The sequence below is a fragment of the Mesocricetus auratus genome, unplaced genomic scaffold, assembly GCF_017639785.1.
Source record: "Mesocricetus auratus isolate SY011 unplaced genomic scaffold, BCM_Maur_2.0 Super-Scaffold_100013, whole genome shotgun sequence".
Lineage (NCBI taxonomy): Eukaryota > Metazoa > Chordata > Mammalia > Rodentia > Cricetidae > Mesocricetus > Mesocricetus auratus.
The window spans coordinates 37,849,671-37,876,331 of record NW_024429196.1 but is presented as its reverse complement, the minus strand read 5'-3'; the positions used below and the strand labels follow the sequence as shown (position 1 = coordinate 37,876,331).

Genomic DNA, 26,661 nt, shown 5'->3' with positions numbered 1-26,661 from the left:
TATCCTACTAAAGATATTCTATTTCCAACTACATACAAGATTTCTTTCAATAAAACAGACTGAATATAAATATTTAGTCAAAACTAATTTACTTACCCATCTTTACAACTCACAGACAACTTAATAATCCCTAAAATCATGTTCTAGAAATTATTTCATTGCTTTGCATACTCAATGAGGGTGGCCAGTTAACATGATAATGAGCATGCAAACCGAGACAACATTCCAGTCGAGGGCAGGAAATGTTTTCATTGCTCTAAACAACAGCCGTTTTGAAAAACTCTCATCAGGGAGTTCGAGGTTCATGGGCCACAGCAGCAAGGCTCTGAAATTTCAATGGCTTAGGGCTCTGGGTGGGGCTTGGATCCTGGATAGGATCTGGAGAACAGCAGGATTTATTGGTTGGACTCTATTGAAGACCATTCAGGGTCATTCCTCTAGGAAATCACACATCATAAAGCAGGGATTCTTCTGAGATCCACAGGAGGGAGGGCACTAGTATCCAACACAGATCCTGTCTCTTCCAGAAGACATTCCCAACAAAGCTTTCCTCCAGTCCTGAAACTCATATCTGGATAGTCAGATGACCAGCCCAACCCTGGGGCATTTTGGTTTCAAGAGCCTTTTTTTTTTCCCCTTAAGACTGGGTTTCTCTGTGTCGTTTTGGAGGCTGTCCTGGAACTCACTCTGTAGAACAGGCTGGCCTTGAACTCAAAGAGATCTGCCTGCCTCTGCCACAGCTCCCCTTGTGCTGGGATTAAAGACATGCCCCACCACCAGCTGGTTTCAAGAGCCCTTTAAACCCTTAACAGTTTTCGAGGATTCCCAAAAGTACTGTAATCAACATTTAATCATATGAAAAAGTGAAGCCAAAAGCAAGCTAAATACTTACAACAAATGAATTTGCTACACGGTAACAGAAACATTATCTTAATGCAAGTGATTATATTTCCCAACCAAAATACATGGGAAGCAATGAGGTTTTGTTTCACATTTTTGCAAATCAACCTGATGTCCAGCTACATGGAAGGCAGTTGCTTCTGTATTTGACCTGTGGGGACAGACATGAGTATACCATGCAGCTCCTAGTGAACTCTGCCATACATTCCTAGGCAACTAAATTAATAAAAGCAAGCAGTTGGGTTTGCAGGATGACTCAGAGGGTAAGGGTTCTTGTCTCACAGCCTGAAGTCTTGAGTTACCTAAATCCCATTCCTGCAGCCCACAGCAGCAGAAAACCCATTCCCAAAGGTTACCCTCTAACTTCTGCACATGAACCATGGCACATATGCCCACATATCCAATAAAAAAAAGAAAAACTTTAATAAAATAAACAACAGGCTGGGAGAGATGAGTTTATTCTTTGGGGCAACATAAATGATAGCAGCCATTTTCTAGAACTCCAAACACGGCTTAATTTTGTTTCCTTATTAAGGTAAAGTTTCTTATACCCCAGGATATCCTCAAATTCAAACTCATGAACTACAAGCCTATGCCACAACCTCCAGTTTATTTATGCATTTATTTTACTATTTCCTCTTATAAACCAGTGTCTCCAGACTTCCACTTCCTGTCCCCGACTGTTGGCTCTAATGTCTGCTAGACACAGGACACTCTCCATCTGGTCTCCTTGGTGGCTTCCAGCGCCAGAGTAAAATCAGGCCAAAGCCTCTTGACTCTAGCTCTGTCTGGTCTGCCTGCCGTAGTGCTTTGCTTGTTTGGGGAGGTTTTAAAATCATGGTGGGGAGGGGACCTGGATCACTCAGTTTTCTCCTTCTACTATGTGGGTCCTAGGGACGAGGATATGAACTTAGGTTGTCAGGTTTGACAAGTAAATCTGGCAGATATCTATTGATACGCCTCAGATTGCCTCTCAGATCACCCTAAACCATTGCTGGTGCTACCACTACACTTAGTACTTACTTCACGGTGTTTTAAAAGAAACAGGATGGGCCGAGTTGTAATATAGTTGGTAGAGTGCTTGTCTTTCCTGCAGGAGGCCCTGGATTTGATCACTAGCCTAGGGGAGAGGGAGGCTGAGGAGGCAGGAGGAGAAGCCTGAATACTACATAAAATTTGAGTATATGTCTTAATATTTTGATGTGTGTTCCACAAGTTGGGTTCTTTGGTAAGGTGAAGGATTTCATTTTGTGTGTACTTGAAAGCATACTAAAGTCTATAACCTTCTCCAGGCTTCCCACGAGTCAGGACAATCAGCCAGCTCAGGGTGAGAGCCCTTTGTGGGTGTGACTAAGGACTCATTCTTTCTAGGCAAAGCCGACTAGATGCACGTGGGTGTTGCCACACGCTATCTGCCCAGGCCAGGCAAGCCCAGTCACTCCCCCGCAGGACAGGCCCCAGCCGTCGTTTGTATAGTCTCCCCACTTGTGGAATGCACACAAGCTTTATATCAAATCCACATGGTGTGCCTGAGCAGCATGAAAGTGCTTGACCAGGCAGACAGGGAGCCAAAGCCCTGCCGGCACTGGGAAGGTTCAAGCACCTAAAAGGTCATGCGGGTCCCCCTCCTCATCTGGGGCCCCTGGTGACAACTTCAGCCACAGGAAATTGGATCAAGGGGCGCCCTGAGTTCCCTGCCCTAACCTCTGGACTCTGAAAGGAGCCCGAGTAAGAAAGCAGAATCTCTGCCAAGACGTAGCCAGAACCCACGCACACAGATGCAGGAGCTGTCGCTGAACTCTGGGGCGGGGCAACACGGTTCCCCTGTCCTTCCAACTCGCCATCAGCAAAGACCCTCGGCGCGCGTGCAGGCTATTACCCAATTCTGGCCATTGCGCAGCGGGGTACCGGAACCTGTCCCAGAAGGAAGGCTCGGGACAAAGGCGAGAGGCACACTGAACAGTGAAGGAAAACTCCACCCGAGGTCCCCAGGTCCAGGCAGGGCGCACGCGGAGATGGATGGATCCGGGAAGCAGATGCCACCCTAGACCTCGCGTGCTCTTGTGATGACAGCGACAAACAGGCAGTGAAAATCCTCTAGGTGCACAGACCCAGCGGAGCGCCCGCGCCCCGCAGCTACCTCTCGGGTCCCCATGGGTGACGCCCAGGTCCCACATCTGTCTCTCTGGACTGGCGCCCCCAGCGTACCCTGGTATTGCTCCCCGCCCGGCTCCAACTCACATAGACCGACGTGATGTCCGAACGATCATAGAAGCGCAGTTCTCCGATCAGTTCCAGAGCGGGGGACACCACGTCGTCCCCGGCCTCCAGCTCTAGGTCCCCTTGCCCAGGGCCGAAAGGGAAGAGCTCCTGACGGCTCAGGCAGCCTCCGGGCCTCACTAGCAATAGCTGCAGCAGCAGCACCAACATCCACGCCGCGCGGCTCCAGCCGCTCGCGTCAAGCATGTTTCCCAACTGTAGTCCTGCAACCCCGGCGGCTCCAGCTAAGGCGGAGGAGGCGGAGATGTAACTCGACGCCCCTTGGCAGCCCCTCCTCGCCTCCAGCCTCCTCAGTGTCCCCACCCCGGGAAATAGGGGAGGGGAACCGAGGGGCTATTGGGAGGGCCCGCCCCGCCCGTCCGTCCCGTCCACCAATAGCTGCGAGTGGGAGGAAGAGGGGCGACCCCGAGGTCCCCGGCGCAACAGTGGGCGTTGGTTCCCTGAATTCCCTACCCAAGCCAACGGTGGACTCCCATCCAGAAAGAAGGGACTCTGCAACAGCATTCTGCAGTCAGGCTAATTCCTGGAGAGCGGACAACCCGGAAACAAATACTCTGGAACCAGGGACATAGCCCACCCCAGGGAGAAGACTGGGCGGGTGCTGGAATTTAGCAAAAGGCCTAGCAGATATGTGTGCCTTTATTCATCCAACCATTCGTTGAGCATTTTTTTTCAGTTTCTGATTCTGGGTTCCTTCAGTTATGAGATTCCGCAGGAAACAGGAACCCACACCTGCCAGACAAAGTCACAAGTATGGGACTCAGTAATTGGCCACAGAAAGCTTCGAGTGACGTGCTGGAAATCAAACCAGGTCTTCTGGAAGTCAGGCAATTTCATCAGGATGCCCTGGGGGGGTAGAAGACCGGAGCAGACTGGGTTCCAGAGACCGGACATCACCCTACAGAAAATTTGGGGCTGTCCGAAAAAAGCTGAATAACAACGAACCCGAGAATCTGAGCTCCCCAGAGGCTCAGAGACCCATGGACAGTTCTTGATAAAGAGGCACGGGCCTACTAAGTGATATTTCAAATAAGCTGTTGATCATTAATTTGACGCTAGGTTAACTGAAAACACAGGAAGAGGGGACAACCTTGGTGGGACTGAGGAGTGCAGCGAGGTGGTTGAGAGGGGAATTAATCTAACAGACATTACAGTGAAAGAAAGAATGAGCCTAAAAGAAATGGCGTTAGAGCTGAATTCCACCTGAAGACTGGAAAACCAGCACAGGCTGTGAGAGCACGGAAGAGGACGCTGGAGTGTGGGATATCCGACCCTTCCCTCAGAGGGGTCAACAGGATGCCCCTGTTTCCTCCCTGTGGCTCAAAGTAAAGGCCTGGAACCTCCATTAGTTCTCCCAGTACATACAAAATTATGTGTGATGTGACTGGTGGGGAATGTGAGCCTCGAACCAGCAAAATCATGAAGAAAGAGGCAAATGGAATATGCCTCCTGACTCCTGGAGGGGGGGTTCCAGGAGATGCCCTTGCATTTAAACTCTTGAGTAGTCAGCAGTAACAGATACCAAGAGTTTGCTAGACACCCAGTGTTTCTGTGGGCTGTATTTCCTCTTGGGTTCATAATATCAGGTCCTCCTGCTGTCGTGGTAAACACCTTGCCCAGTTGACCTCTCTCTCCAGCTCGGCTTATGCACACACATACCTCCTCCTCAGCATGAAACCTAGGGCTTCATGAATGCTAGTCAAACAACCTGGCGAGGAACTTATTTTGTTTTGAGACAGGGTCTCACTACATAGTTCAGACTGGCCTTAGTTCATGGCAACCTACTAACCTCAGACTCCTGAGTGCTGGAATTACACCACACCCAGCTGGCTAATAGCTTATTAGTTTATTTGCAATGTGGAACTCAACACGTGTCAAGGGCTTTATACATGCCAAGCCCCTCCATCTATGTTGTTTACACTGCACTTATAACATTAGCATCTATGTTAAGTTGTATCTCTGCTGTTATATTATCCCCCTCGCTAAAGAGGGATGGTACTGTCTGTGTGGCAGTCTGTTGTCAGATCTGTTGTGCAGCTCTCTGATCCCTTCCCTGTGCCCAGCTATGTTTCCTAGCTCCCTACCAACCCCATGCCATCTATGCATAGCCTGGGATCCTGGGCCTTGGCTTGGCCTGTTTCAGTCATAGAATTTCATACAGAGGCCTGGGTTCACCTGCGCAGACTACCCATGAACTCCTACACCACTGAGAGCCACCAGAGGCCAAGAAACTGAGCCCACCAGCCCTTTCCTGCTTGCAACTGTTCTTTTTGAAGCTGTACTCAGTGCCTGGAATGCGACTATCCTTCTCACAGATTCTCTCCCTTTTTGGTACTCAGACAGCTGCTGAAACTCCCATTGGCTGGTGGAATTCTCCTTGGTGACTGTAGGAACAGAGCCTGCCTCCTCCTATATCCTCCCACCCCCTACCAACTAGCTGTACAAGCGGGGAAAGACAGCCAAGTTTCTGTATCGCTCTCACTTGATTGGGATGTTTTCGGGAACAATGAAGGGATTGTTGTTACGAGGGTTAGAAAAGGTCATCCCTGAAATCAGACGGAGCTATTCGTTGAGCACATAATCCAGTTAATGCTAAGCTACCTTTATTATCTGAACATGTTGTTTTCGTGATGCTGATTATCTCAACATCTCCCGAGAAGGTGTCATGAGTCAGATACCATGACCACAAATACATAATCCCTTTTATGAGAAACTAGCAATGTCCTGGGGGGAGAAAGGCAAGATAACGGTCCAGCAGACACACAGAGGGAAGGGAAATACTACTTGTGGGATTTTTTTGCTTCTACTTGGTGCTCTCTCTAGCATAGAGCCTAGTGCTGGTACAGTCAAGGGCCACATGGTAGATTTGGGGAGTCACATTTGTAGGGGGGTAAGGTAACTCACCTGGTCTCATACAGCTAGTGAAAGAGCAAGGGTTCAAATCTTGCTTTGTCTGATCCCAAAACTGATGTGCCGTCTTGCCTTTCCACAGTTGTCTACACAGTTCGCCTTTCCCACTCTCTGTTTACACAGCAGATGCATTTGGTCCAGTGTTTCTAGCTAACAGCCATGCTCTATTTATGTATGTTTATGGTCCCTTACTTCATCAGCCTGTACTTTAAACTGGCTGTCACTATTTATAGGCCTGCACTCACTTCACATTGACCAGTCCCTGAGAGATGTGATTCTGCTTCTCTGTCCCCTGCCAGGACACTGTAGACTGCATCCTTGTTCCTTTAGGAGTTATAGTCCCAGATGCTTCTTATAATCTTCATCATAGAAACTTCACTTCATAAACTGCTTTGAATGTTTTACAAATATATGTAAAGATCATGTGTGTTAGTACACACCTGTAATTCCAGAACTCAGGAGGTAGAGACAGGGGATCAGAAGTTCAGTGCCATTCTCAACTGCATGCTGTGTTCAATGTCAGCTTAGGCCAAAACAACAAAATTGTTTATAATAGTGTGATCTTTTTCTTTAGTAGTCTCATATGATTTTTATTCTCTCTTTTGTCAAGGATCGATGTCCTATCTACATAGAAGGGTTTGAAGCCAGCTTAGGCTATATGAAACCCTGTCTCAACAAGTAAAACAAGGGGTTCAAAAGGTGGCTTAGTAGATTAAAGTGCCTGAAATTATGAAGATGTGAGTTACAAGCCCCCAAACCACATGGATGTGAGTTGGGTGTGGTGGCCTGCCTGGAATTCTAGCCTCTGAAAAGACAGAGGTTCCCCAGAGGATAAGCTGTGTAGTAAGACTAGCCAGATCAATGCACTATGGATTTGATAGAGAGACCCTGCCTTAATAAGGTAGAAGAATAATTGAGGATGATTCCTGGTATGAAACTCAGGCCTCTACATGTGTGTGATGCAAGAGCACATGCACCCACATACATGTGTGCCCATATACATATTTTTCTACACATATAAAATATTCATACACACAAACACACACGAAAATGGAAACAAGAAAAAATATAAAATTTTAATAAGGCTGTTTTGTTTGATTTTGAGGCAAGCTATTGTTATATATCTCTGGCTAACTGCCTGGTACTCATGTAGCTCAGGCTGGCCTCAAACCTATAGCAATTGTCCTGTCTCAGCTTTCCAAGTACAGAGGTTACAGGTGTATGTCCCATTGCAGGCATCAGTGATGCTTTTAAGAACAATTTGAGGCCGGGCGGTGGTGGCGCAAGCCTTTAATCCCAGCACTCGGGAGGCAGAGCCAGGCGGATCTCTGTGAGTTCGAGGCCGGGCTGGGCCTCCAAAACAATACAGAGAAACCCTGTCTCGTAAAAACCAAAAAAAAAAAAAAAAAAAAAAAAGAAGAAGAACAATTTGATAACTTCAGTAGCAACAATGAACCCATAATTCCATACTACACTCCTTTAGAAATGTGGACCAGGGGTGCATTTAGTATATACAAGGGTCTTAGTTGATCTCCAATACTGCAAACATTTCTTTTTAAATTTTAAGATAAAAAATGAAGAGGAGTGTAGTGGCCCATGCTTGTGATTTCAGCAGTAGGAAGATGGGAACTAGGGAGAACAATCCTGATGTTTGCATTTGGCCAATTCTTAGCCAGTATGGGAGCTGAAGAGAAGATCATCAGTTAGGAATGTCTATTGTTCTTGCAGAGGATCTGCATTTGATTCCCAGTATCCACATCTGGCAGCTCACAACTGTCTGTAAATCTCCAGCAGATATGATTCTATTCATGTACAAGATCTCAGAGGGCACAAAGACAGTGTTTAGGTTTTATGTCAACTTTACTCAGGCTAGCGTTATCTGAGAGGAGGGAACCTCAGTTGAGAAAATGCATCCATAAAATTGGTCTGTAGGCCAGCCTATGGGACATTTTCTTAATTAGTGATTGATGTGAGAGGGCCAATACATTGTAGGTAGGGCCATCCCTGGGCAGGCGGTCCTGGGTGCCATAAAAAGCAGCCTGAGCAAGCCACTGGGAACAAGCAAGCCAGTAAGAAGCATTTCTCCGTGGCCTCTGCATCAGCTCCTGTCTCCAGCAAGGTTCCTGCCCTGTTTGAGTTCCTGCCTTCCTTGCTTTTGACGATTGATGAACTGTGATATGGAACTGTGAGTGAAATAAACACTTTCCTCTCCTAATTGCTTTTGCTTATGGTGTTTCATCCATCAATAGAAACCCTCATTAAGGCAGTTGAATCACCAAAAGTCCCATCACAGCATGTGTGACAACTCACAAAAGTTCTTATCACTGATGGGTTAACCCTTAGCCAAGCTGCTCTTCTCTTTATGTACTACAACATACCTCCTCCATGCCAAGCCCACAAGCATCTGGGAGTGGAACAGGAGGAAGTGATAGCTGAAATCCCAGGTGAGGGTCTGTGACACCTTTCCCTCTTTCTAAGATGTAATATTAACAGTCCTATTTACCATCACTGTGGGCACAGATATTTAAATGTCTATCATGGTATCATTTGCTTACCTTGTTGCCATGACTACACAGTCAAGGTAGTCTATGGGTCACTGCAACAGTCTCGGCTCTATGATGGTCAGAGGGTACACAGCCCCATGAGGCCTAAAGGACCTACTGAGTTCAAAGCGCTATGAAAACCAGTGTGTGCTGTTAGAAGCTTCGGGCTTTGACATGTCAGATACTAGACCATGCTGAGCTGCTTTACAACGTGCTATCCTCACTCTCACCTCCCAGAGGACCAGGGTGTGCACTGCAGAGGGAGCATCCGGCTGTGTCAACCTCAGCACAGGGTGGAGATCTGCTTCTGGCTGCTATCACTTGCCTGACCTCTGCAATTCTATTCCAAAGACCTCTACTCAGGCAAAAACTGGATCCTTGGCCACACGGCAGCTTAGAAAAAATTCAGGCCGGGCGTTGGTGGTGCACACCTTTAATCCCAGCACTTGGGAGGCAGAGGCAGGCTGATCTCTGTGAGTTTGAGACCAGCCTGGTCTACAGAGCGAGTTCCAGGACAGCCTCCAAAGCCACAGAGAAACTCTGTCTCGAAAAACCAAAAAAAAAAAAAAAAAAAAAAAAAAAAAATTCAGGATGAGCTGGTGCATAGGTCCTGCCCTGGATGAAATGTCAGACTCTGGAGATCCCCCAAGGAGATCCTCCCTGGGGAATGGTGTGGGGATTGGGTGGGGGGTTGAGGGGGACTTGTGGAGAGACAAGGGAGGAGGGGTGGGAGAGGGAGCTGGAATTGACATGTGAAGCAAGCATGTTTCTAATTTAAATAAAAGTATATATATATATATATATATATATATATATATATATATCTGGAGTTTACTAAAAAGAAAGGTACTCAGAGGTGAGGGTGTGAGTGTGGGCTTCTCATAAGAATCTCACTTCTTGGTCCCCTGGTGGCTGCCGGTGGCTGCGTAGATTTGGAAGCTTTTGGAATTTTGTTGTTCAACAGGTTCCAAAGGAGGCTTCCCCTCCTCCATCTGTTTCTCTTCCAAAACTGAGATTAGCGGGTGAGCTTCAGAGGCCACTTACATGGTATTACGATCTGATAAGATAAAACCGGGAGGCCACTAGGGTTACGTAAGGGTGGGGGTTAGGACGGGTCCTTTTACTGTAAATTCAGTTTCTAGGGAGACGCCTGGAAATTGCAGGAAGCGAGGTAGGCCTCAAGCTAATGCTGCTACCTGAGCTGGAATGCTCCCTTCTCAGCAAGAAGCTTCTGCTCCAGGATGAGTTCTGGTCCCCCTCCTCTGCCAGCTTCCCTTTCCCCACCCCTGGTTCCCTTCAGCTCCTCTTTGTTCTTCTGGCCACCAGGTCCTGATTCGGTATCCTCCCCCACACCCTACCCCCCACGTATCCTCCGGCCCCCTACTGTCCCACTGCCAGGCCCTTTGGTGAATATGCATCTGAAAACCGAATTCTATTTGGAGCCTCCTCCCAGCTCCTCAATGGAACTTGAGGAAGCACCCATCCAGTTCCTTCATTCACTCGATGGACCTACTGTGTGTTAGGAATTGTTTCCAGCAGGGACAAAACCTTTTGTATAAAAGGCCAGCCAGATGGAAATGTTTAGGCTTTGTGGGCCACAAGACAAAATACCCTTAGAAGGGTATTAGGTTATTAGAATAACTTTTCTCACCAGAAAAAGCGCTTTTCCCATTTTAAAATGTAAAAACATTTGCAGGTAACATAAAAATGAATGGTCTCTATCTGGCCTATAGACTATCATTTGCTGCCCTCTGGTCTCAACAAATAAAACAGGTGAACATTTGATTGTGAAATTTCCTCACTCACCTAGGGGCCCAGTAGAAGTGCCAGGCAGGAGGTAATCATGACTCCACCCTGGAAGGGATTAACTATCTCTGCATCCCTCATCTTGGGAGTTGGTTGTAAACATGGAGGTCACAGTCTCTTGGCTCTGCTCACCATACTTGCACAGAGTCCCTCCACAAAGTCTGTACTGATTAGTTTTTGTCAATTTTTTTCTGGTTTTTGGCTTTTTTGAGACAAGGTATCATTGTGTAGAACTTGTGCTGTGACCAGGCTGGCCTTGAACTCACAGAGATTCACCTGCCTCTGCCTCCCCAGTGCTGGTAGTAAAGGCATGTGCCACTACCACCTGGCTAGTATGAATGTCTGACAAGAGGAATTTCAAGTAAGAAACTGCCTTCATTAGATTCACTGTAGAAAAATCTATGAGACTTTTACTTATTTAATTATTTATTGGTTTTCTTGAGTCACTGACACAGACTCTCCCTCTTCCTCCCTCCCTCCCCCCCTTCTCCCTCTCCCTCTCCTTCTCTCTCTCTCTCCCTCTCCTTCCTTGGCTGGCCTGAAACTCACAGAAACCTAAAGGCCATCATATTCCAGGCACATTTCATTTTCTTTCTTTCCTTTTTTTTTTTTTTTCCAAAACAGAGTTTCTCTGTATTGTTTTAGAGGTTGTCCTGGAACTCACTCTGTAGACCAGGTTGGCCTCGAACTCATAGAGATCCGCCTGCCTCTGCTTCCCAAGTGCTGAGATTAAAGGCGTGCACCACCAAAGCCTGGCTCCAGCCACATTTTCTTGACTAATGATTGATGTGGGAAGGCCCAGCCACTTGTGGACATTGCTATCCCTGGGGTGGTGGTCCTGGGTTGTGGAAGAGATCAGGCTGAGCAAAACACCACCCCTCCATGGCCTCTGCTTCAGGTCCTGCCTCCAGATTCTTGCCTTGGGGTCCTGTCCTGAGGTAAGAAAAATATGCTAAATCAGAGTATACTGGGGAAGAATCCAGTGTGGCCCTACTCAGTGAGTACCCTGATTCTGCCCCACCCAGCCCTCAGAACACTGTGAGGACAGATGTGAAAATCTGGTTCCCAAGCTGTCTGTCTTAATGTTACTAGAATTTTGGAATCTCTAGGCCTTGGATTTTAAGGGAGAAGAAGGACACTAAAGAGATGCTACAACTTCCTTAAATTTTTTTTAAAAAAGTAAGCCAGGTGGTGGTGGGACACACCTTTAATAGGGAAGCAGAGGCAAGTGAATCTCTGTGAGTTCAAGGTCAACCTGGTTTAAAGCACTAGTTCCAGGACAGCCAGGACTGTTACACAGAGAAACCCTGTCTTTAAAAAAAAATTAAGTAAATGGTGTTTTTTCATTATGTAGACCAAGCTAGCTTTGAACCTGGGGAGATTCTCGTGCCTCTCAGTCTCCCAAGTGCTAGAAGTACAGGCATGCACTACCACACCCTACAACTTACTGTTCTCATCTTCTAAAAAGTACAGCTGAATTCCAAAAGAGAAATGGCATCAGAATCAGGGTCCTTTTAACTATAGAGGCTGGGCCCCCACTTTATATAAATTACATATGTATGTGTAATAATTATATACATAATGGTGTGATTTCATAGAGAATGTGTAATTATATATGATACACAATGATAATATGTGTAATTTTTAACAGTTTTACCACAGGTGAGTAAAAGCTTTCTCACACACCACAACAGCTTGCTGGGAGCTTGTGGCGGCAGAAGAAGCCCAGCTCTGCCCGGGGCACCAGGCCCTGCTTTGCCTCTCCTCCCTCCTTTCACATCCTGCTCCAGCCATTGTGCACCACCTGCCCTGTCCCCCAACCTTCTGCCCCCCACCCTCCGTCATGCCCTCCCTTCTCCCTGGACATCCTTCTCTTTGTTCTTACTCCCTTGGGAAGGCAGGCTTGGCCACACAAGCCTTCCACGACAGCCGCCTACCCCAGAACACTTCATTTCTCATAGCTCCTGAAGGCTGAGAAGACCAAGATCAAAGCGAGGACAGCTGACGTGGCCCTTCTTCACTATGTAATCAAGGATGATTTTGAACTCCTGATACTCCTGAATTCACCTCCTGAGTGCTGGGATAACAGACAAGTACCATCATGCCTATGCATGCATGCTGGGAATTGAACCCTCAGCTTCATGAATGCTATGAAAAGTACCTTACCAACTGAACCACATCCCTAGGCCCCAGCTCTCTCTGAGAGAGAGAGAGAGAGAGAGAGAGAGAGAGAGAGAGAGAGAAGCTGTGCTTACTCAGAAATGGGCAGATACCCTTGAGCCCACTTGTTGTGGTGGACCAAGTAGCTATGTGACATCATGTCCCTACTATCCAGCAGGAAGATGCAAAGGACATCACCAGCCATTTGGTCACTTTGACTCAAATTTGTTTCTGTGCTGTGGACTCTAGTGTTGAAATATAGGGTCAGAGAGAGAATTGGGGTTCCCTTTCCAGGAACTAGAGCACAAATATTTACACTTGTCGAGTCAGAGTGTTGTGCGCCTGGGACCCCCCTCTGGGAGACAAGTGACTGACAGATCTTTCTGGGTTTACAATAGAGATATTTTTAGACAGAACAAGTCACTGTTTAGATAACACGGCAGCAGCTGACTCCTCGGCCCATCTGCGAAACGTTTTAGTTCTTAAAAACATTTTAGTTCTATACTGCTCCAGTCCACCCTCTTCAGCCCTGGACCTGCTAGGCAGGTGAGCAGGATTTTTAAACTGTATTTTAAACAAATGCTGCTGTCCCCTGTGTCACCTTTTCTGTTCTTTCTTTGCTTTGCACTCCCTTCCCACTCTTCTTCCATCCCCTTTCTTCCCCTTTCTTCCTTGTCTTCCCCTCCCCCTTGCATTCTGAAATGGTCTCACTGTATAACCCAGACTGGCCTTGAACTCATAACTGTACTGCCTCTGCCTCCCAAATACTGGAACTACAGGTGTGTGCCCCTGCATCCAACCTTACATTTGTTTTTCACATGAATATGTAAACTAATCCAGACCTAGGGCCTGGGGTCTCAGCTCCAGGGAGGCTGAGATGTGAGGACTGCTGTGAGTTCCAGACCAATGGGTCCTGAGTGAGACTGTATCTCAAAACAAAAAGGGGTTGGCATGTGGTTCTGTTGGTAGAGCGTTCTCCTAGCACACATGAAGCCCTGAGCAAATAAACTGGGCATAGTAGGGCACACCTGTAATTCCATTAGTTGGGAAGTAGAGGCCAGAGGAGCAGAAGGTCAAATCATTCTCAGCCAGCCTGGGCTACATGAGACCCTGGCTCAACTCCCAACCCCACCAAAACAACAACAAAGTAAACTACAAAAAATAAATAGGCTTCCATTTTTCAAATGATAAAATAGTGTTAGGTGTAGTTGACATTTTCTTTGGACCACCAACCAGCTCACAAATAAAGACACAGAGACTTATTATTAAGTATGAATGCTCAGCCTTAGCTTAGGCTTGTCCCACTAACTCTTATAACTTAACTTGTTTCTATTCATCTATATTTTGCCTTAAGGCTTTTATTTATTTATTACATATACAGTGTTCTGCCAGAAGAGGGCACCAGATTGATTGTAGATGGTTGTGAGCCACCATGTGGTTGTTGGGAATTGAACTCAGGACCTCTGGAAGAGCAGTCAGTGCTCTTAACCTCTGAGCCATCTCTCCAGCCCTGCTTTAAGACTTTTTACTTTTCTTTCATTATTTATGTCCTACTTTCCTTTTTCCTCTGTGTCTGGCTGGCTGATCCCTGGTATCTTTTCTTTCTTCCCCGAACCTAAATTACCTACTCTCCCTGCCCAGAAGTCCTGCCTATACCTCCTCCATCACTATTGGCCATTCAGCTTTTTATTGGACCAATCAGGTGCCTTAGACTGGCAAGGTAAAACAGCAACACATCTTTACATAGTTAAATATTCTGCAACAGTTAGGCTGTTAAAAAACAAAAATCAGGGCCGGGCGTTGGTGGCACACGCCTTTAATCCCAGCACTCGGGAGGCAGAGTCAGGTGGATCTCTGTGAGTTCGGGCTAGCCTGGTCTACAGAGCCGATTCCAGGACAGCCTCCAAAACAATACAGAGAAACCCTGTCTTGAAAAACAAAAACAAAAACAAACAAACAAAAAAAATCAACCAACAAACCACACAACTTCTAAAAATGTAGATGTAAGAAAAGAAAAATTTTCTGCCCTTTCCCTACAACCCCCACTCCCTATGTAATGTGAACCTTGAACTTCCCCAGTCATTTTCTGTGGATATTGTAGAAGTACACAGGCTCTGGAGGCCTCTCCCTACGTGCTTGTTCTCCAGGGTATGACCTGTTGCAGGCCTCTAGTTCTTCTGTTTAGTCCTCTGTGAAATGGGTGCTATCAAACAAGTTGCTGATAGGAGAGGCCCAAAACAGAGCTGAGCACATGGGGAGCAGGAGCTGTGTGTTACGGTGTTTGTTCTAGCTACAATCACGGGGGTGACCTCCTTCTGAGAATATGCTGCTGTTGCAACAGGGATCCAGAACGCAGCAAGAGCTGCAGGTTTCTTTCTCTTGCTAGAAGCATGTTCCAGGGCAGGCAGCTGCCTCTGTTCCAGGGTTCCACTCTGCATCAAGGAGTGACCCTGAGGGTCACTTTCTTCAGGAGGCCATGACCTCTATATTGTATCTCACTCTTGCAGGCACCAAAGGGAGGTGGTGGCTGGGCTCTTGGGCATAGGATTGGATCGTGCTGCCCCTGAATGTTCACAGAATACAAACAATTGCAGGCAGGCAACTGCCCTCTTCAGATGGTTCTGGAGGCCGGTGGACCCTAGAACCAACAGAGCAAAGGAAAGAATCCTGAACTAAGTGCATTAGTGACTCTTGTCGCTGTGACACACACCTCTTCTAGTTCATGTCATTCCACTGTGGCACAGAGGGAAAGGTGGAGCTCATGATGGAAGGAGTGTGGGGAGGAGGGTGCTTCTTACTTCTTGGAGGTCAGGAAGCACAGGTCAGTGCTGGACCCCACAAAGGCCTGGGCTCCGTCCTACTGTCATTGTTGTAGCTGTGATAAATAGCCTGACAAAAAGAATTAGGGGAGAAAGGGTGTATTAGCCCATAGTCCCCGGTTATGGTCCATCAGTGAGGGGAAATCAAAGCAGGAACTTGGAACAGTAGCATCACGGTCAAGAGCAGAGAGAATGGATGGTTAGCATTTGGTCAGCTTTCTCTACCTCTGTACAGTTCAGGGCCCCACATCAATCAATGTACAGGTTTGCAGATTGAACTCAGGTTTCCAGGCTTGCCCAGCAAGCACCTTGATTCCCTGAGCCATCTTGCTGGTCTCTTGGCTAGCACTTCTATAGATAACATCTTTGTTGTTATTGTTTGAGTTATTTATTTTTATGTGTATGAATGCTTTGCCTGTGTGTATGTATATGCACCATACTTGTGCAGTGCCCACAGAGGCCTGAAGAGGACATCAGATTCCCTGGAACTGGAATTACAAAAGGTTGTGAGCTACCATGTGGGTGCTGGGAACCAAACCTGGGTCCTCTGCAAGAGCAGCAAGTGCTCTTTGACACTGAGCACTCTCTCCAGCCTCTTTTTTGTTTTGTTTTGTTTTGAGATAGGGTCTCTCTATGTAGAGTGGCCTCCTACTTACCACAATCCTCCTGCCTCTACCTTCCAAGTATTGGGATTATAGATATGCATACCATCATTCCTGGCTTAGAGCTTCTTCATAGAAGCGGGTTGCTAAGGGGAAGGACTTGTGCATTAATTTTCAATACACACTATGGATGGCACCTTGAAAATAGTGTGTCAGTGTGTGCTGATATGCCAGCAATTCTCCCATGTGCCCTCTTCTCTGATGAGAAGGGAGCCCCTTTAGAGAGACAATGGGTGCATTCAAGGAGGGACTACCAACACCACCAGCCCAGTGACAGCCTGGAGTAATTGCTGTTATTTTATTTATGTTATGTTACTGTTATCTTCTAGACTGATGGTCTAGAAAAATAAGAGCAAGAAGCCAGAACCCAGGGCTGGAGAAATGGCTCAGCGATTAAGAGCACTGGCTCTCTTCCAAAGAACCCAGCTTCAATTCCCAACACACATGTAGCAGCTCATACCTGCCTGTAACTCCAGTTCCAGGGGATCCAGTACACATACATTTCTTTTTTTAATTTTTTATTGTTTTGGTTTTTTGAGACAGGGTTTCTCTGTGGCTTTGGAGGCTGTCCTGGAACTAGTTCTTGTAGACCAGGCTGATCTCCAACTCACAGAGATCCTCCTGCCTCTGCCTCCCGAGTGCTAGGATTAAAGGCATGTGCCACTACCGCCCAGCAGAAATTTCTTTTTTAAAAAAAAAGAAGAAAAAAAAAAGAAGAAGGAAAAGACAGAACTCAATGCATGTTAAACCCAGAGATTATTGCTTTAATGCCTAAATGTGGACACAGAAACATGGTAGCAATTCTGTATGTAATTTTTCAAGGAACATAGTTTCTAGGGCAGACTTCCTCCTCCTCTTCCTCACCCCTTTCCTACTGCTCTTCCTCCCCTCCCCTTTCTTCTCTTCAGCTTCCACCTCCTATTCTTCCTCTTCCTATTCCTTTACCCCCTTACCCCCGTGTTGGCACTGAATGCAGGCTTCATGCAAGCTAAGCACACCCTCCCCACTGACTCTGTGGAGCTCTACCCTTGCCCCACTTTCTGCTTCCTCTTAGAAGCTCTCCTTAAATCAGTCCTATTGCCGTGCAGTTTATATGCAGTAAAATACACCAACTTTGAGAATACGAATTCCCAACTTTTAACAAAAGTGCACAATTGTGTGACCACTACCGTCATGATATGGAACATTTTAATCACTCATTCCCAAATAGTCAGCCCTCACTCCAAGCGTTGCGCTAGCAACCAGGGATCTTGTTTCTGTGACTGCAATTTTACTCCCAAGAGTTTCAAGTACTTGGAATTTTGCATGTTCTTTTGGAGTCTGACTTTTGCTGAGCACATTGTTTTAGATTCTTCCTTGCTATATAGCAACATATTCCCATAGCTCATTCTACTGTTCAATTGCTACATGCTATTTTATATTTGGGGTGTGCAAATATTTGTTTATCAATTTACAAGTTGATGGACATTTGAGCTGTTTCCAGTTTTTGCTGTAACAGATAAAGCTGCTATAAATGTCTGTGTACACATTCTGTGTGAACATATGCATTTTCTATTTCTCTTGGGCAAATATCTAGGAGGAAGGCTGCTGAGCTGTGCAAATAGTGTAGATTGAACTTTACAAGGAACTGTCCGACTGTTGTCCGTAGCAAGTGCACCATGGTGCTTTACCGTTGGTGGTGTTTGGGAGCCACAGATACTCCACATCCTTGGGGCATGTGGTTGTGATTATGTCTTTCTCATTATACCTATTCCATTTCGTGTGGAGTGATGTTCTGGTTCTGGTTTATTCTATTCTATTTGGTTGTGCATTTGTGTGTGTGTGTGTATGTGTGTGGTGTATACATATGCAAAGATCAAAGGATGACATTGCGTGTCTTCCTCTTTTGCACATTGTATATTTGCATATTGTCTACCTTATTCCTTTGAGATGGGTCTCAGTGAACTGGAAGCTTATGGGTCTGGTCAGGCTGGCTGGCCGGTGAATGACTGGGATCTGCCTATATGTGCTCCCTCACTGGGGTTACAGGTATGCATATCCATGCCTAGCTTTGTTACATGGGCTCTAGGGATTCATGTGCAGGTCCCATTTAGCTTAGGCTATCCTGGAACTTTCAAATTAACCTAGCCTAGCTTTGAATGCTCAGCATTCCTTTGCCTCAGTATCCAGAGTGCTAGGATTAGGGTAGCTTTGATTTGCATTTTTTTTTTTTTTTTTTGGTTTTTCGAGACAGGGTTTCTCTGTGGCTTTGGGGGCTGTCCTGGAACTCGCTTGGTAGTCCAGGCTGGTCTCGAACTCACAGAGATCCGCCTGCCTCTGCCTCCTGCAGCTGGGGAGCTGGGTGTGCCACCAGACTGCCCTGGTGAAGCAATCCTGTGGAATGAGTTACCAACTCACAGTACAGTAGGGCTCCTGATCCCAAAGGTTCAAAACATCTCATCAAAACCAAGCCCGGCCCACCAGTACTCTTAACAGGCCGTGTCTGGCCCCGAAGTGGGGCCAACACACAGATGGCCTTCCAGGCTAGGGGGTAGGTGTCTTAAGATCAGCAAGGGCCGGGCGTTGGTGGGGCACGCCTTTAATCCCAGCACTTGGGAGGCAGAGGCAGGCGGATCTCTGTGAGTTCGAGACCAGCCTGGACTACCAAGCGAGTGCTGGGATTAAAGGCGTGCGCCACCAACGCCCGGCTTGATTTGTATTTTCTTAATGACATGAGATGTTAAGAATCCTTTTTTTTTCTTTTTTGCCATGCCAAGCAATCACTCTTTATTGACTGATCACATACAAAAATACTATAAACTACACCTTGGTTGGTCTCTCTAGTCAGCCTGTTTGTCTGGTCTTCCCTGTTGCCAGCATCTCTACCTTCAACAAAATGAGTGGTCTTTTTCTTCATTCCACCTCATGGAGAAGAGAAGAATTTCCAGGATAACTTCAGAAGTTATTCACCTCCTTGAAGCATTTTCCAACTGTATAGATCTCATTAATCAGATCCTCCATGCCGATGATGCCGTATTTACCAAGAGATTGAGCAATCAGGGCAATCTGTCAAAGCAATTGGCTCCTTACTGATTTTACATAGCTGTACTGGTAGATGAGCCTATTTGCTGACTTCAGATTGGGGTACCCCTATGCAGTGTTGTGTAACAAAATTTCTCCTGGGGGAAGATTCAACACACACACACACACACACACACACACACACACACACACACACACACACACACACACCCCTACTCAACCTGGAGAGGGAGCCCATGATGGACCAAAGTACAGATACAGATGCCAACCATTAAAGTCCAGTTTGGTAAACCAATGAGTTATTAGGGTTTCTTACAGGAATATGGGTGTTTAGGGTTTCTGTTGCTGTGAAGATACACCATGACCTTGACAACTCTTATAAAGGAAGGTATTTAGTTGGTCCTTGCTTATATTCAGAGGTTTAGCCCTGATTCATTATCATGGGAAGCATGGTGGCATGTAGGCAGACATGGTGATAGAGAGGTAGCTAGGAGTTCCACATCCAGATTGGCAGGCAGCAGGAAGAGACCAAGACACTGAGCCTGGTTTGAGCACTTGAAACCTCAAAACCCATTCCCAGTGACACACATCTTCCAACAAGGCCACACTTACTCCAAGGCCACATCTTAATAGTGCCACTCCCTGGCGGCCAAGCATTGAAATCTATGAACCTATGGGCCATTCTTATTCAAATCACTACTGTGGGATTTCTTACAGAAGCAGAACTTACCCAAAAATAGCTGTATCACCAAAGCCCACCCCAGCATGAGTGACAGCTCATAGAAGCTGGGAACATGGGAAATAGTGCAGGTAACTTAACAGGTTGGAAAGTGTGCTTTCTAAGTGACTCAGATCTAAACTCTTTCAGGCAGCTTGCCTGGTTTCTGCTTCATCCAGGCCTACTCTCAGAGTCTTCTTTGCAGTTTGGCTTGCCAGATAGGTACTCTCAGTTTTTATTGCTTGCTCCTGCAGGGAAGGGAATAGTGAATCTGGTCAGTTGCAGGAGCTTCCAGAAACTATTTTGAACTGTTTACATTTCTGTTTTAAGGAGTTTCCCTGAGGGATGGAATGTTTCAATATGGAGGAACCGTATTCAATATGGAGGAAGCAAATGTAACAATATTTGGCCTGTTGAGCTTAACAAAGGTGCAATTGAAGATCTAGCACAAGCAGAGAACCTGCAGTAATTTGTGTCTTACACCAGTCATACCTCAGATTCTGAGGACAAACGCCAATTTCAGTTCTGCGGGTACATAGAAGTTTCCAGCTTTTCTTGCCATCCCAACCATTCAGATCTCAGTCCTGCACATCTGCCAATAGATTCCTTGTGACAGCGCTTTGCTTTTTCATAGATTATTTTCCTCCTGACCTTGGGAAGCATCTTTAGGTCAAACTTCTTCCAAAGATGTTTCACCTTCAACTCTGCAAAATATCTTCACTTTTTCTTTCTTTCTTTTTTTTGGGGGGGGTTTGAGACAGGGTTTCTCTGTGTTGTTTTGGAGGCTTTCCTGAAACTCACTCTGTAGACCAGGCTGGCCTCAAACTCACAGAGATCCGCCTGCCTCTGCCTTCCTGAGTGCTGGGATTAAAGGCGTGTGCCACAAACACCTGGCTGTCTTTTTTCTTAATGGTTTCTTCCACAGCAGAAATCTCTGTCCCGCCGGGCATTAGTGGCGCACGCCTTTAATCCCAGCACTCAGGGAGGCAGAGGCAGGCCGATCTCAAGGCCAGCCTGGTCTACAAGAGCTAGTTCCAGGACAGCCTCCAAAGCCACAGAGAAACCCTGTCTCGAAAAAACCAAATAAATAAATAAATAAATAAAATAAAAGAAATCTCTGTCCCTTCTTAGGTGCAGCCTCCATCCAGGGTTGCATCTGGAAAAAGAGCTGTTAGGGATCTTTTCATGTGGACTTGCACAGCTGTGCTGTTGGCTGTCCCTTCTCTTCTCTTTGACTATTTTATTACAGTAGGGCAGGTGTGCCTTGACTTAAACTTACAATAGAGCATCCTCCCATAAACCCACTGCAAGATGAGAATTTTGTCAACTGAAAATGCATGCAACACACTTACTCACTGAGTTGGCTGACTTAGTTCCCTGCCCATTGGAGTGTCCCATTGTTTCCTGGAAGTCTTGGGGTGACTATCACCCAGTGTTGCTGGCCCAGGAAAAGACAATAAGTTCAGAGTGTAAAGTATGGTTTCCTGTCACTTTCCCATGATTAGAAAGTCAAAATGTCACACCAAGCCATCAGAAGTCCTGACCATCTGTATTTGTCATATAATCGCTAACCGATTGCACCACTGGAGCTCCGACCATCTGTATTTGTAAGGGAGTAGAAGAAGTTAAGTTAAAAATTCAAGCATTTGGTGGACAGAGAGTGTGGCTCAGTGATAGTGTGCTTGCTTATCATGCAGAAGATTCTGTGTTCACACCTCAGCACTGCAAGAAAAATATCTCAAAAATTTAATTGGCCATTTTTATTTATTTGTATTTTATGTACATTTGGTGTTTCGCCTGCAGACATGACTGTGTGAGGGTATCAGATCCCCTGAAGCATGAGTTGTAGACAGTTGTGAGCTGCCATGTGGGTGCTGGGAATTGAACCAGAGCCCTCTGAAAGACCAGTCGGGGCTCTTAGCTTCTGAGCCATCTCTCCAGCCCCCCAATTGGCCATTTTTGCAGCTAGTAGATTTGGTGCATCCTTCATTAGAGATGTTAGTGTTTAAATAGTGCTTCATTTGTCTGTGTGTGTTCACATGGTGAGTGCACATGTATACATATACATACATACATACATACATACATGCCTTCTTTCATCTAGGTGAAGGCCAGAGGACAACCTCAGGTGTGGTTCCTCAGGAGCTTTCACCTGTTTTGAGGCAGGCTCTTTCACTGGAACCTGGAGCCCGCTGATTAGACCATGCTAGCTGATCAGTGAGCTCCAGGGATCTTCCCTTTTCTGAGATTACAAATGCAGACTACCATGTCCAGCTTTTTACACATGTTCTGGAGACCAAGCGCAGATCCTTGTTCCTGCAAGGCAAGTTCTCTACCAGCTCAGATATCTCCCCAGATCCTTCATATATATAGGAATATATATATACTGGGTTATTGAGGCAGGATCAAAGGGTCAGTATGGACTACATGGGCTAAGTGACAATGCTTGGGACTTGTCATTCTCCAGTGTTGGGATCACAGGCATGCATCTCCTCCAGGCTCTAAATACTACTTTGTTAAAATTGTCTTTTCTACATTCCTCCTTAGAAAAGGTTTTCAGAATTGACTCAATTTTCTGTTCATTGGTCATCTGAATGATGAAAAAACAAAGTACCAGCAGATGGCGCCAAGGTCCACCTTTTTGCCACCCTCCTGCAATCCTGGAACCACCTTCAAGAAACAAACATTTCTTCATCCGCCACAGCACCAACTACAGGCTGTGCCATAGAAGACAATTCTGGTAAAATGGTCTAAGAAAGAAGCCACAAAAGTTGCAATCCTCCTAAGAAATATAACAAGTTGAATGGCCCTGTAAAGGGGCCTCCCATTCACCACCTGCTTTGCTCCCACAGAGAAAACAGCCAAAACCTTTAGGAGCTAGGACCCTAGCCGGGGGCACTTAAGCTGGCTGTAGCAACTGTAGTCTAAGTCCTGTCCCACCTCCCACAAGGCTCCCTCGTTCCGGTTAGGTCCACAGCTCTGCTCCAAACCTCTACCAGGATCCAAATGCAGAGGTAGGAAAGGCCCTGCAACAGGCCAGGTTTAAAGTGCTCCCGAAGTCCAGGAGCAGAGGGCTGGCAATCAAGGGAACCAGGAACTGAGATACCTAGACGTCATCCTCCAGCATCTCCTGAATATTTTGCTACCTCCATGTAAAAACTGAAAAATTAGGTGGATGGATCCTGGCTTCCAGGAAAATTAATGTCCAGAGGAAAACTTTGAGACAAATGTACTCACTTGGGCCTTTGGCAACACAGTGTCAGTAGTTTCCAGTCAGCCTTGGAATACTCAGTGGAGAAACTGACAACCTCTATAAGCAGGCTTGCCTACCCCCTGCACAGAACTGAAGGTCAAACATTTACAGCCCCCTGTGACATCCCCCCTCAGTACATACCACGTAAGTCAGGATGGGCAGGCAGCACACTGTCCCGTGTTTGGGCTCAAGGCCAAGCTCTTTAATCATTCTCTGAACTTACCTAGCAGCTGCAGACCACTGAGGTGGGCCTTCGAAGGTGATGTTCAGAATCTGTTTCCAGCTGGAGATCTGTTTGTCAGACCTGCTGTTGTGGAATGCTGTTCTCTGGCTGCAACACGGCCAAACACGGCCATTGCATTCTCGAAATCACAGCAGGTGTGATTACCCACAGGTCCCCAAACAAGACTGGGACATTAACATTCCATCCTGGAGTGGCGGTGAGAGGACATGCCCACATGGCCCCACACCTCCCTGAGGACTCTGAGTAGTTACATTGCTGGGAGGGAGAGACATTCTTCAGTGGTCGAGTCTCTTGTAAGTTGCTCACACTACTCTAAGTAACCTCTTACCCATCTGCCTCTAAGTAGCCCTAATGAAACTCATTGCTTCACCAAGCTAGACTTGCATGGGAGATTTTCTTCCGTCTGTTGCTGATGGCCTATTGGAATAACAGGCATTTGTTTGTCTTTAAAGCTAAGTTCAGGAAACATCAGTCAAGTTGTGAGCAAGCTGCAAGCTCCTGCCCTGACATAAAGGACTTTTCCAGTCACTGTGTTCTCCCCCATGATGGACTGCTCCCTTTGAACCCCCAGCCAGTGAGCTTCTGTTGGGTACTTTGTCAGTTACAAGGAGAAAAACTAACACTACACCAAGGTAACAGAGTGTCCTAAACCTGTTGCATGGTCAGGAGGCCTCCTGAGTCCATGTTTGATGGGGACCAGTATAGCTCTGTCTATCCTGGAATTCACTATGTAGATCAGGTTGGTCTTGAACTCATAGAGGTCTGTCTGTCTCTGCCTACCAAGGGTGTGAGCCACTGTGCCTGAAAAGACATGATTTTTATTTGTTTATTTGTCCATTCATTTATCAGTGTTTCCCATGTGTTAGACCCTGTGTTAGTGTGGGGCCCAGGGTAACTTGGTACATACCTGCTGCTTGGCTACACTGCTGCCATGCCAACGCTCAGTGGAGACCAACCAGAAAGTAGGCCTGAAGTTTCAGTTTACTCTGGGGCAACACCTGACTCCAGGAGAGACCACAAGTTGAGACTACCTGGGCAGCACCCAGGAACAGACCATCCAACGGGAAAGTACCTATCGTTCCAAAGGAAATTCCAAACGTTCCAACCATTGTAGATAGGATCATCTGATGTCCCTTAGCCTAACACACACCCATCCCCTTTCACCAAGATACCCCTAGACAAATGTCAGCCAATTAAAGGTCCTCACCCCAATCTCTGCTATAATAAAACCCACCCCACCCAGGCTGGGATCTCCCTGTTCTCAAACACTGCATTGGACATGGAGAGTCTAAGCTCGAACTTAAATAAAGGCTCTTTGCTTTTACATATGAGTTCAGACTTCATGGTGGTTTTTAGGTGACCCCAAGATCTGGGCATTACAGTCAGCTGATCAGTACTAAAGAAGAGAGGAGAAAGAGTGCTGTCTTCAGAGTCCCACAGGCACAGATGTATGTGAGAAGCCAAGATGCTGAGCTCTGAATGTAAGTCCAAGCCCCTGGCCACTCTCCCTAGTACCCTGGGCTGTCTCTTGGGAGACTCAGAGACTCAGAAGATGCAATTCAAGGGATCCAGCATAAGGCCCCACTTAAATGGGAGTATCTGCTTCAGTACAACTGCCCCAAACACCCAGAGCACCTGCTTTTATTCGTTGGACCTATGTAAGATCAGTAAAGGTTTATCCTAATCTCAGACCCACTGCTGAGAACTCACCTTTAGGAGCTGTGCTGGGAATTGGGCCCGTGCTCTCTAGTACTATATTATGTTTTCAAAGCATACAGAGAGAAGGAAAGACTCCTCTGGGAAGGAAAACTGACCAAACATTTCACCTTATCCTATTAAGTTTGGCAAGAATGACTATATTCTAAAATAAATAAATCTTCTATTAATCATTGAAAAACAAGGAGAGAAAAACACCTTGTAGACTCCAAAGTTCTTCGGCAACAAGCCCTTTGTAAAGTACGAGGGCCCTTACAGGGAAAACTAGTGTATTTTTCTCATTTTCCTTCATTTCTTCCAATCTAAACACACCAAGGAGCCTGATTGGGTGTCACAATCCTATAATCTCAGAATTAAAGAGACAGAGGCAGAAGATATGGAGTTCAAGGCCAGCCTGGGATTCATGAAACCAAAAATCCTCACACATGCTTTGTAAAATAGACTGCAACTAGATTATTCCTTGACTGAAGTCCATGGCTTGTAAAACCAAGACAAAAAATTATATCTGTAATGTTTAGTTAGTTGTCCAAAAAGTAATGAATGTATATATTATATGTATGTATATAAATTCAGAAAAATGCATTAAGATATTCCTGAGTGGTATCTCTAGATGCTAATGTTGATCATTTAATTTTCCTTTCTTGATCATGTGTAACTTTTGATGTTTAAACAAAAATCTATGAAATTGATGAATTTGCTATAAAGGAATAAGATCTGGGTATGATGGCATATGCCAGTATTCCCAGCACTTGCCAGGGGGAGGTAGAAAATTCAGGAGCTCAAGGGTCAGCCTCACTTACACGTGAGTGTGAGACCACTGGGCTACATGAGGCCTTGACTCAAGAACTAACAACAGAGAGAGAGAGAGAGAGAGAGAGAGAGAGAGAGAGAGAGAGAGAGAGAGAGAGAGAGAGAGCGCTTTTCTCAGCCATTCATTCCATAGAACAGTACATTTGGGCCTGACGGGAGAGCAAGAGATCATCAGGTTTATTGGTGGGGAAACTGAGGCCCAGAGAGATGAAGTAACTTAATGAGTTGGGCTCTTTCTCTGAATGAGGCACATTCTTCTCTCTTTCCAGAAGTATTTGCAAAGCCTTTTATGAGTGCCTGAACCCCCACATGGTAATTAGGTTCTCATCTTTAATTGTCTTTCTGACTTTTGATGTCTTCTAGCATGGCAAATTTTCTTTGCCTTTTTGTCTTTTCAGTGTCAACCGAGTGCCTGGTTTCCTTGGCTTTTCTCTTTCAAGGACTCCCAGGGTAGAGAAGTGCCCTACCCCCAGTCACAGACCTCTTTAACTATACCCTTCCCACGTTTGCCTTCTGGTCTCTACCAGCTAACTTCCCAGACATTTCCAAGGGTGAATCACCATTCCTCCGGGCCATCATTCCCAGAGTCTGACAGTTTCTTTCCTTGGTTTGATGTGTGCTGCAGTGAGTCTTTCATGGCTCTGCCCTCAGGCCTCAGTGTGTCCATCAGCCCCTGGATGTATCCTCAACTCCTCTGACGCCCCTTTCTCGCTGAAAAGCTCAGTTTGCAGAGTTTGAATGAGCTAAGGATAGATGACATGACAAATCACAGACATCATAGCAATTTCTCTCCTCCACTTCCCTCTTCTCCTCTTGCCT

The 26,661-nt window shown here is 46.2% G+C and overlaps 1 protein-coding gene and 2 pseudogenes across 1 annotated transcript in view; 1 reads left to right on the top strand and 2 right to left on the bottom strand.

The window, feature by feature from the left end:
- The window catches only part of Nid1 (nidogen 1), a 76,616-nt gene extending 73,166 nt beyond the window's left edge, over nucleotides 1–3,450 (bottom strand). The window contains exon 1 of the mRNA XM_005071790.4: nucleotides 3,142–3,450. Within this exon, the coding sequence (XP_005071847.1) occupies nucleotides 3,142–3,366 (225 nt within the window). The 5' untranslated portion in view covers nucleotides 3,367–3,450. The remainder of the gene's footprint in view (nucleotides 1–3,141) is intronic.
- A 6,073-nt stretch (nucleotides 3,451–9,523) lies between these two features.
- On the bottom strand, nucleotides 9,524–26,661 carry LOC106021267 (annotated as a pseudogene).
- On the top strand, nucleotides 24,782–25,155 carry LOC121143767 (annotated as a pseudogene).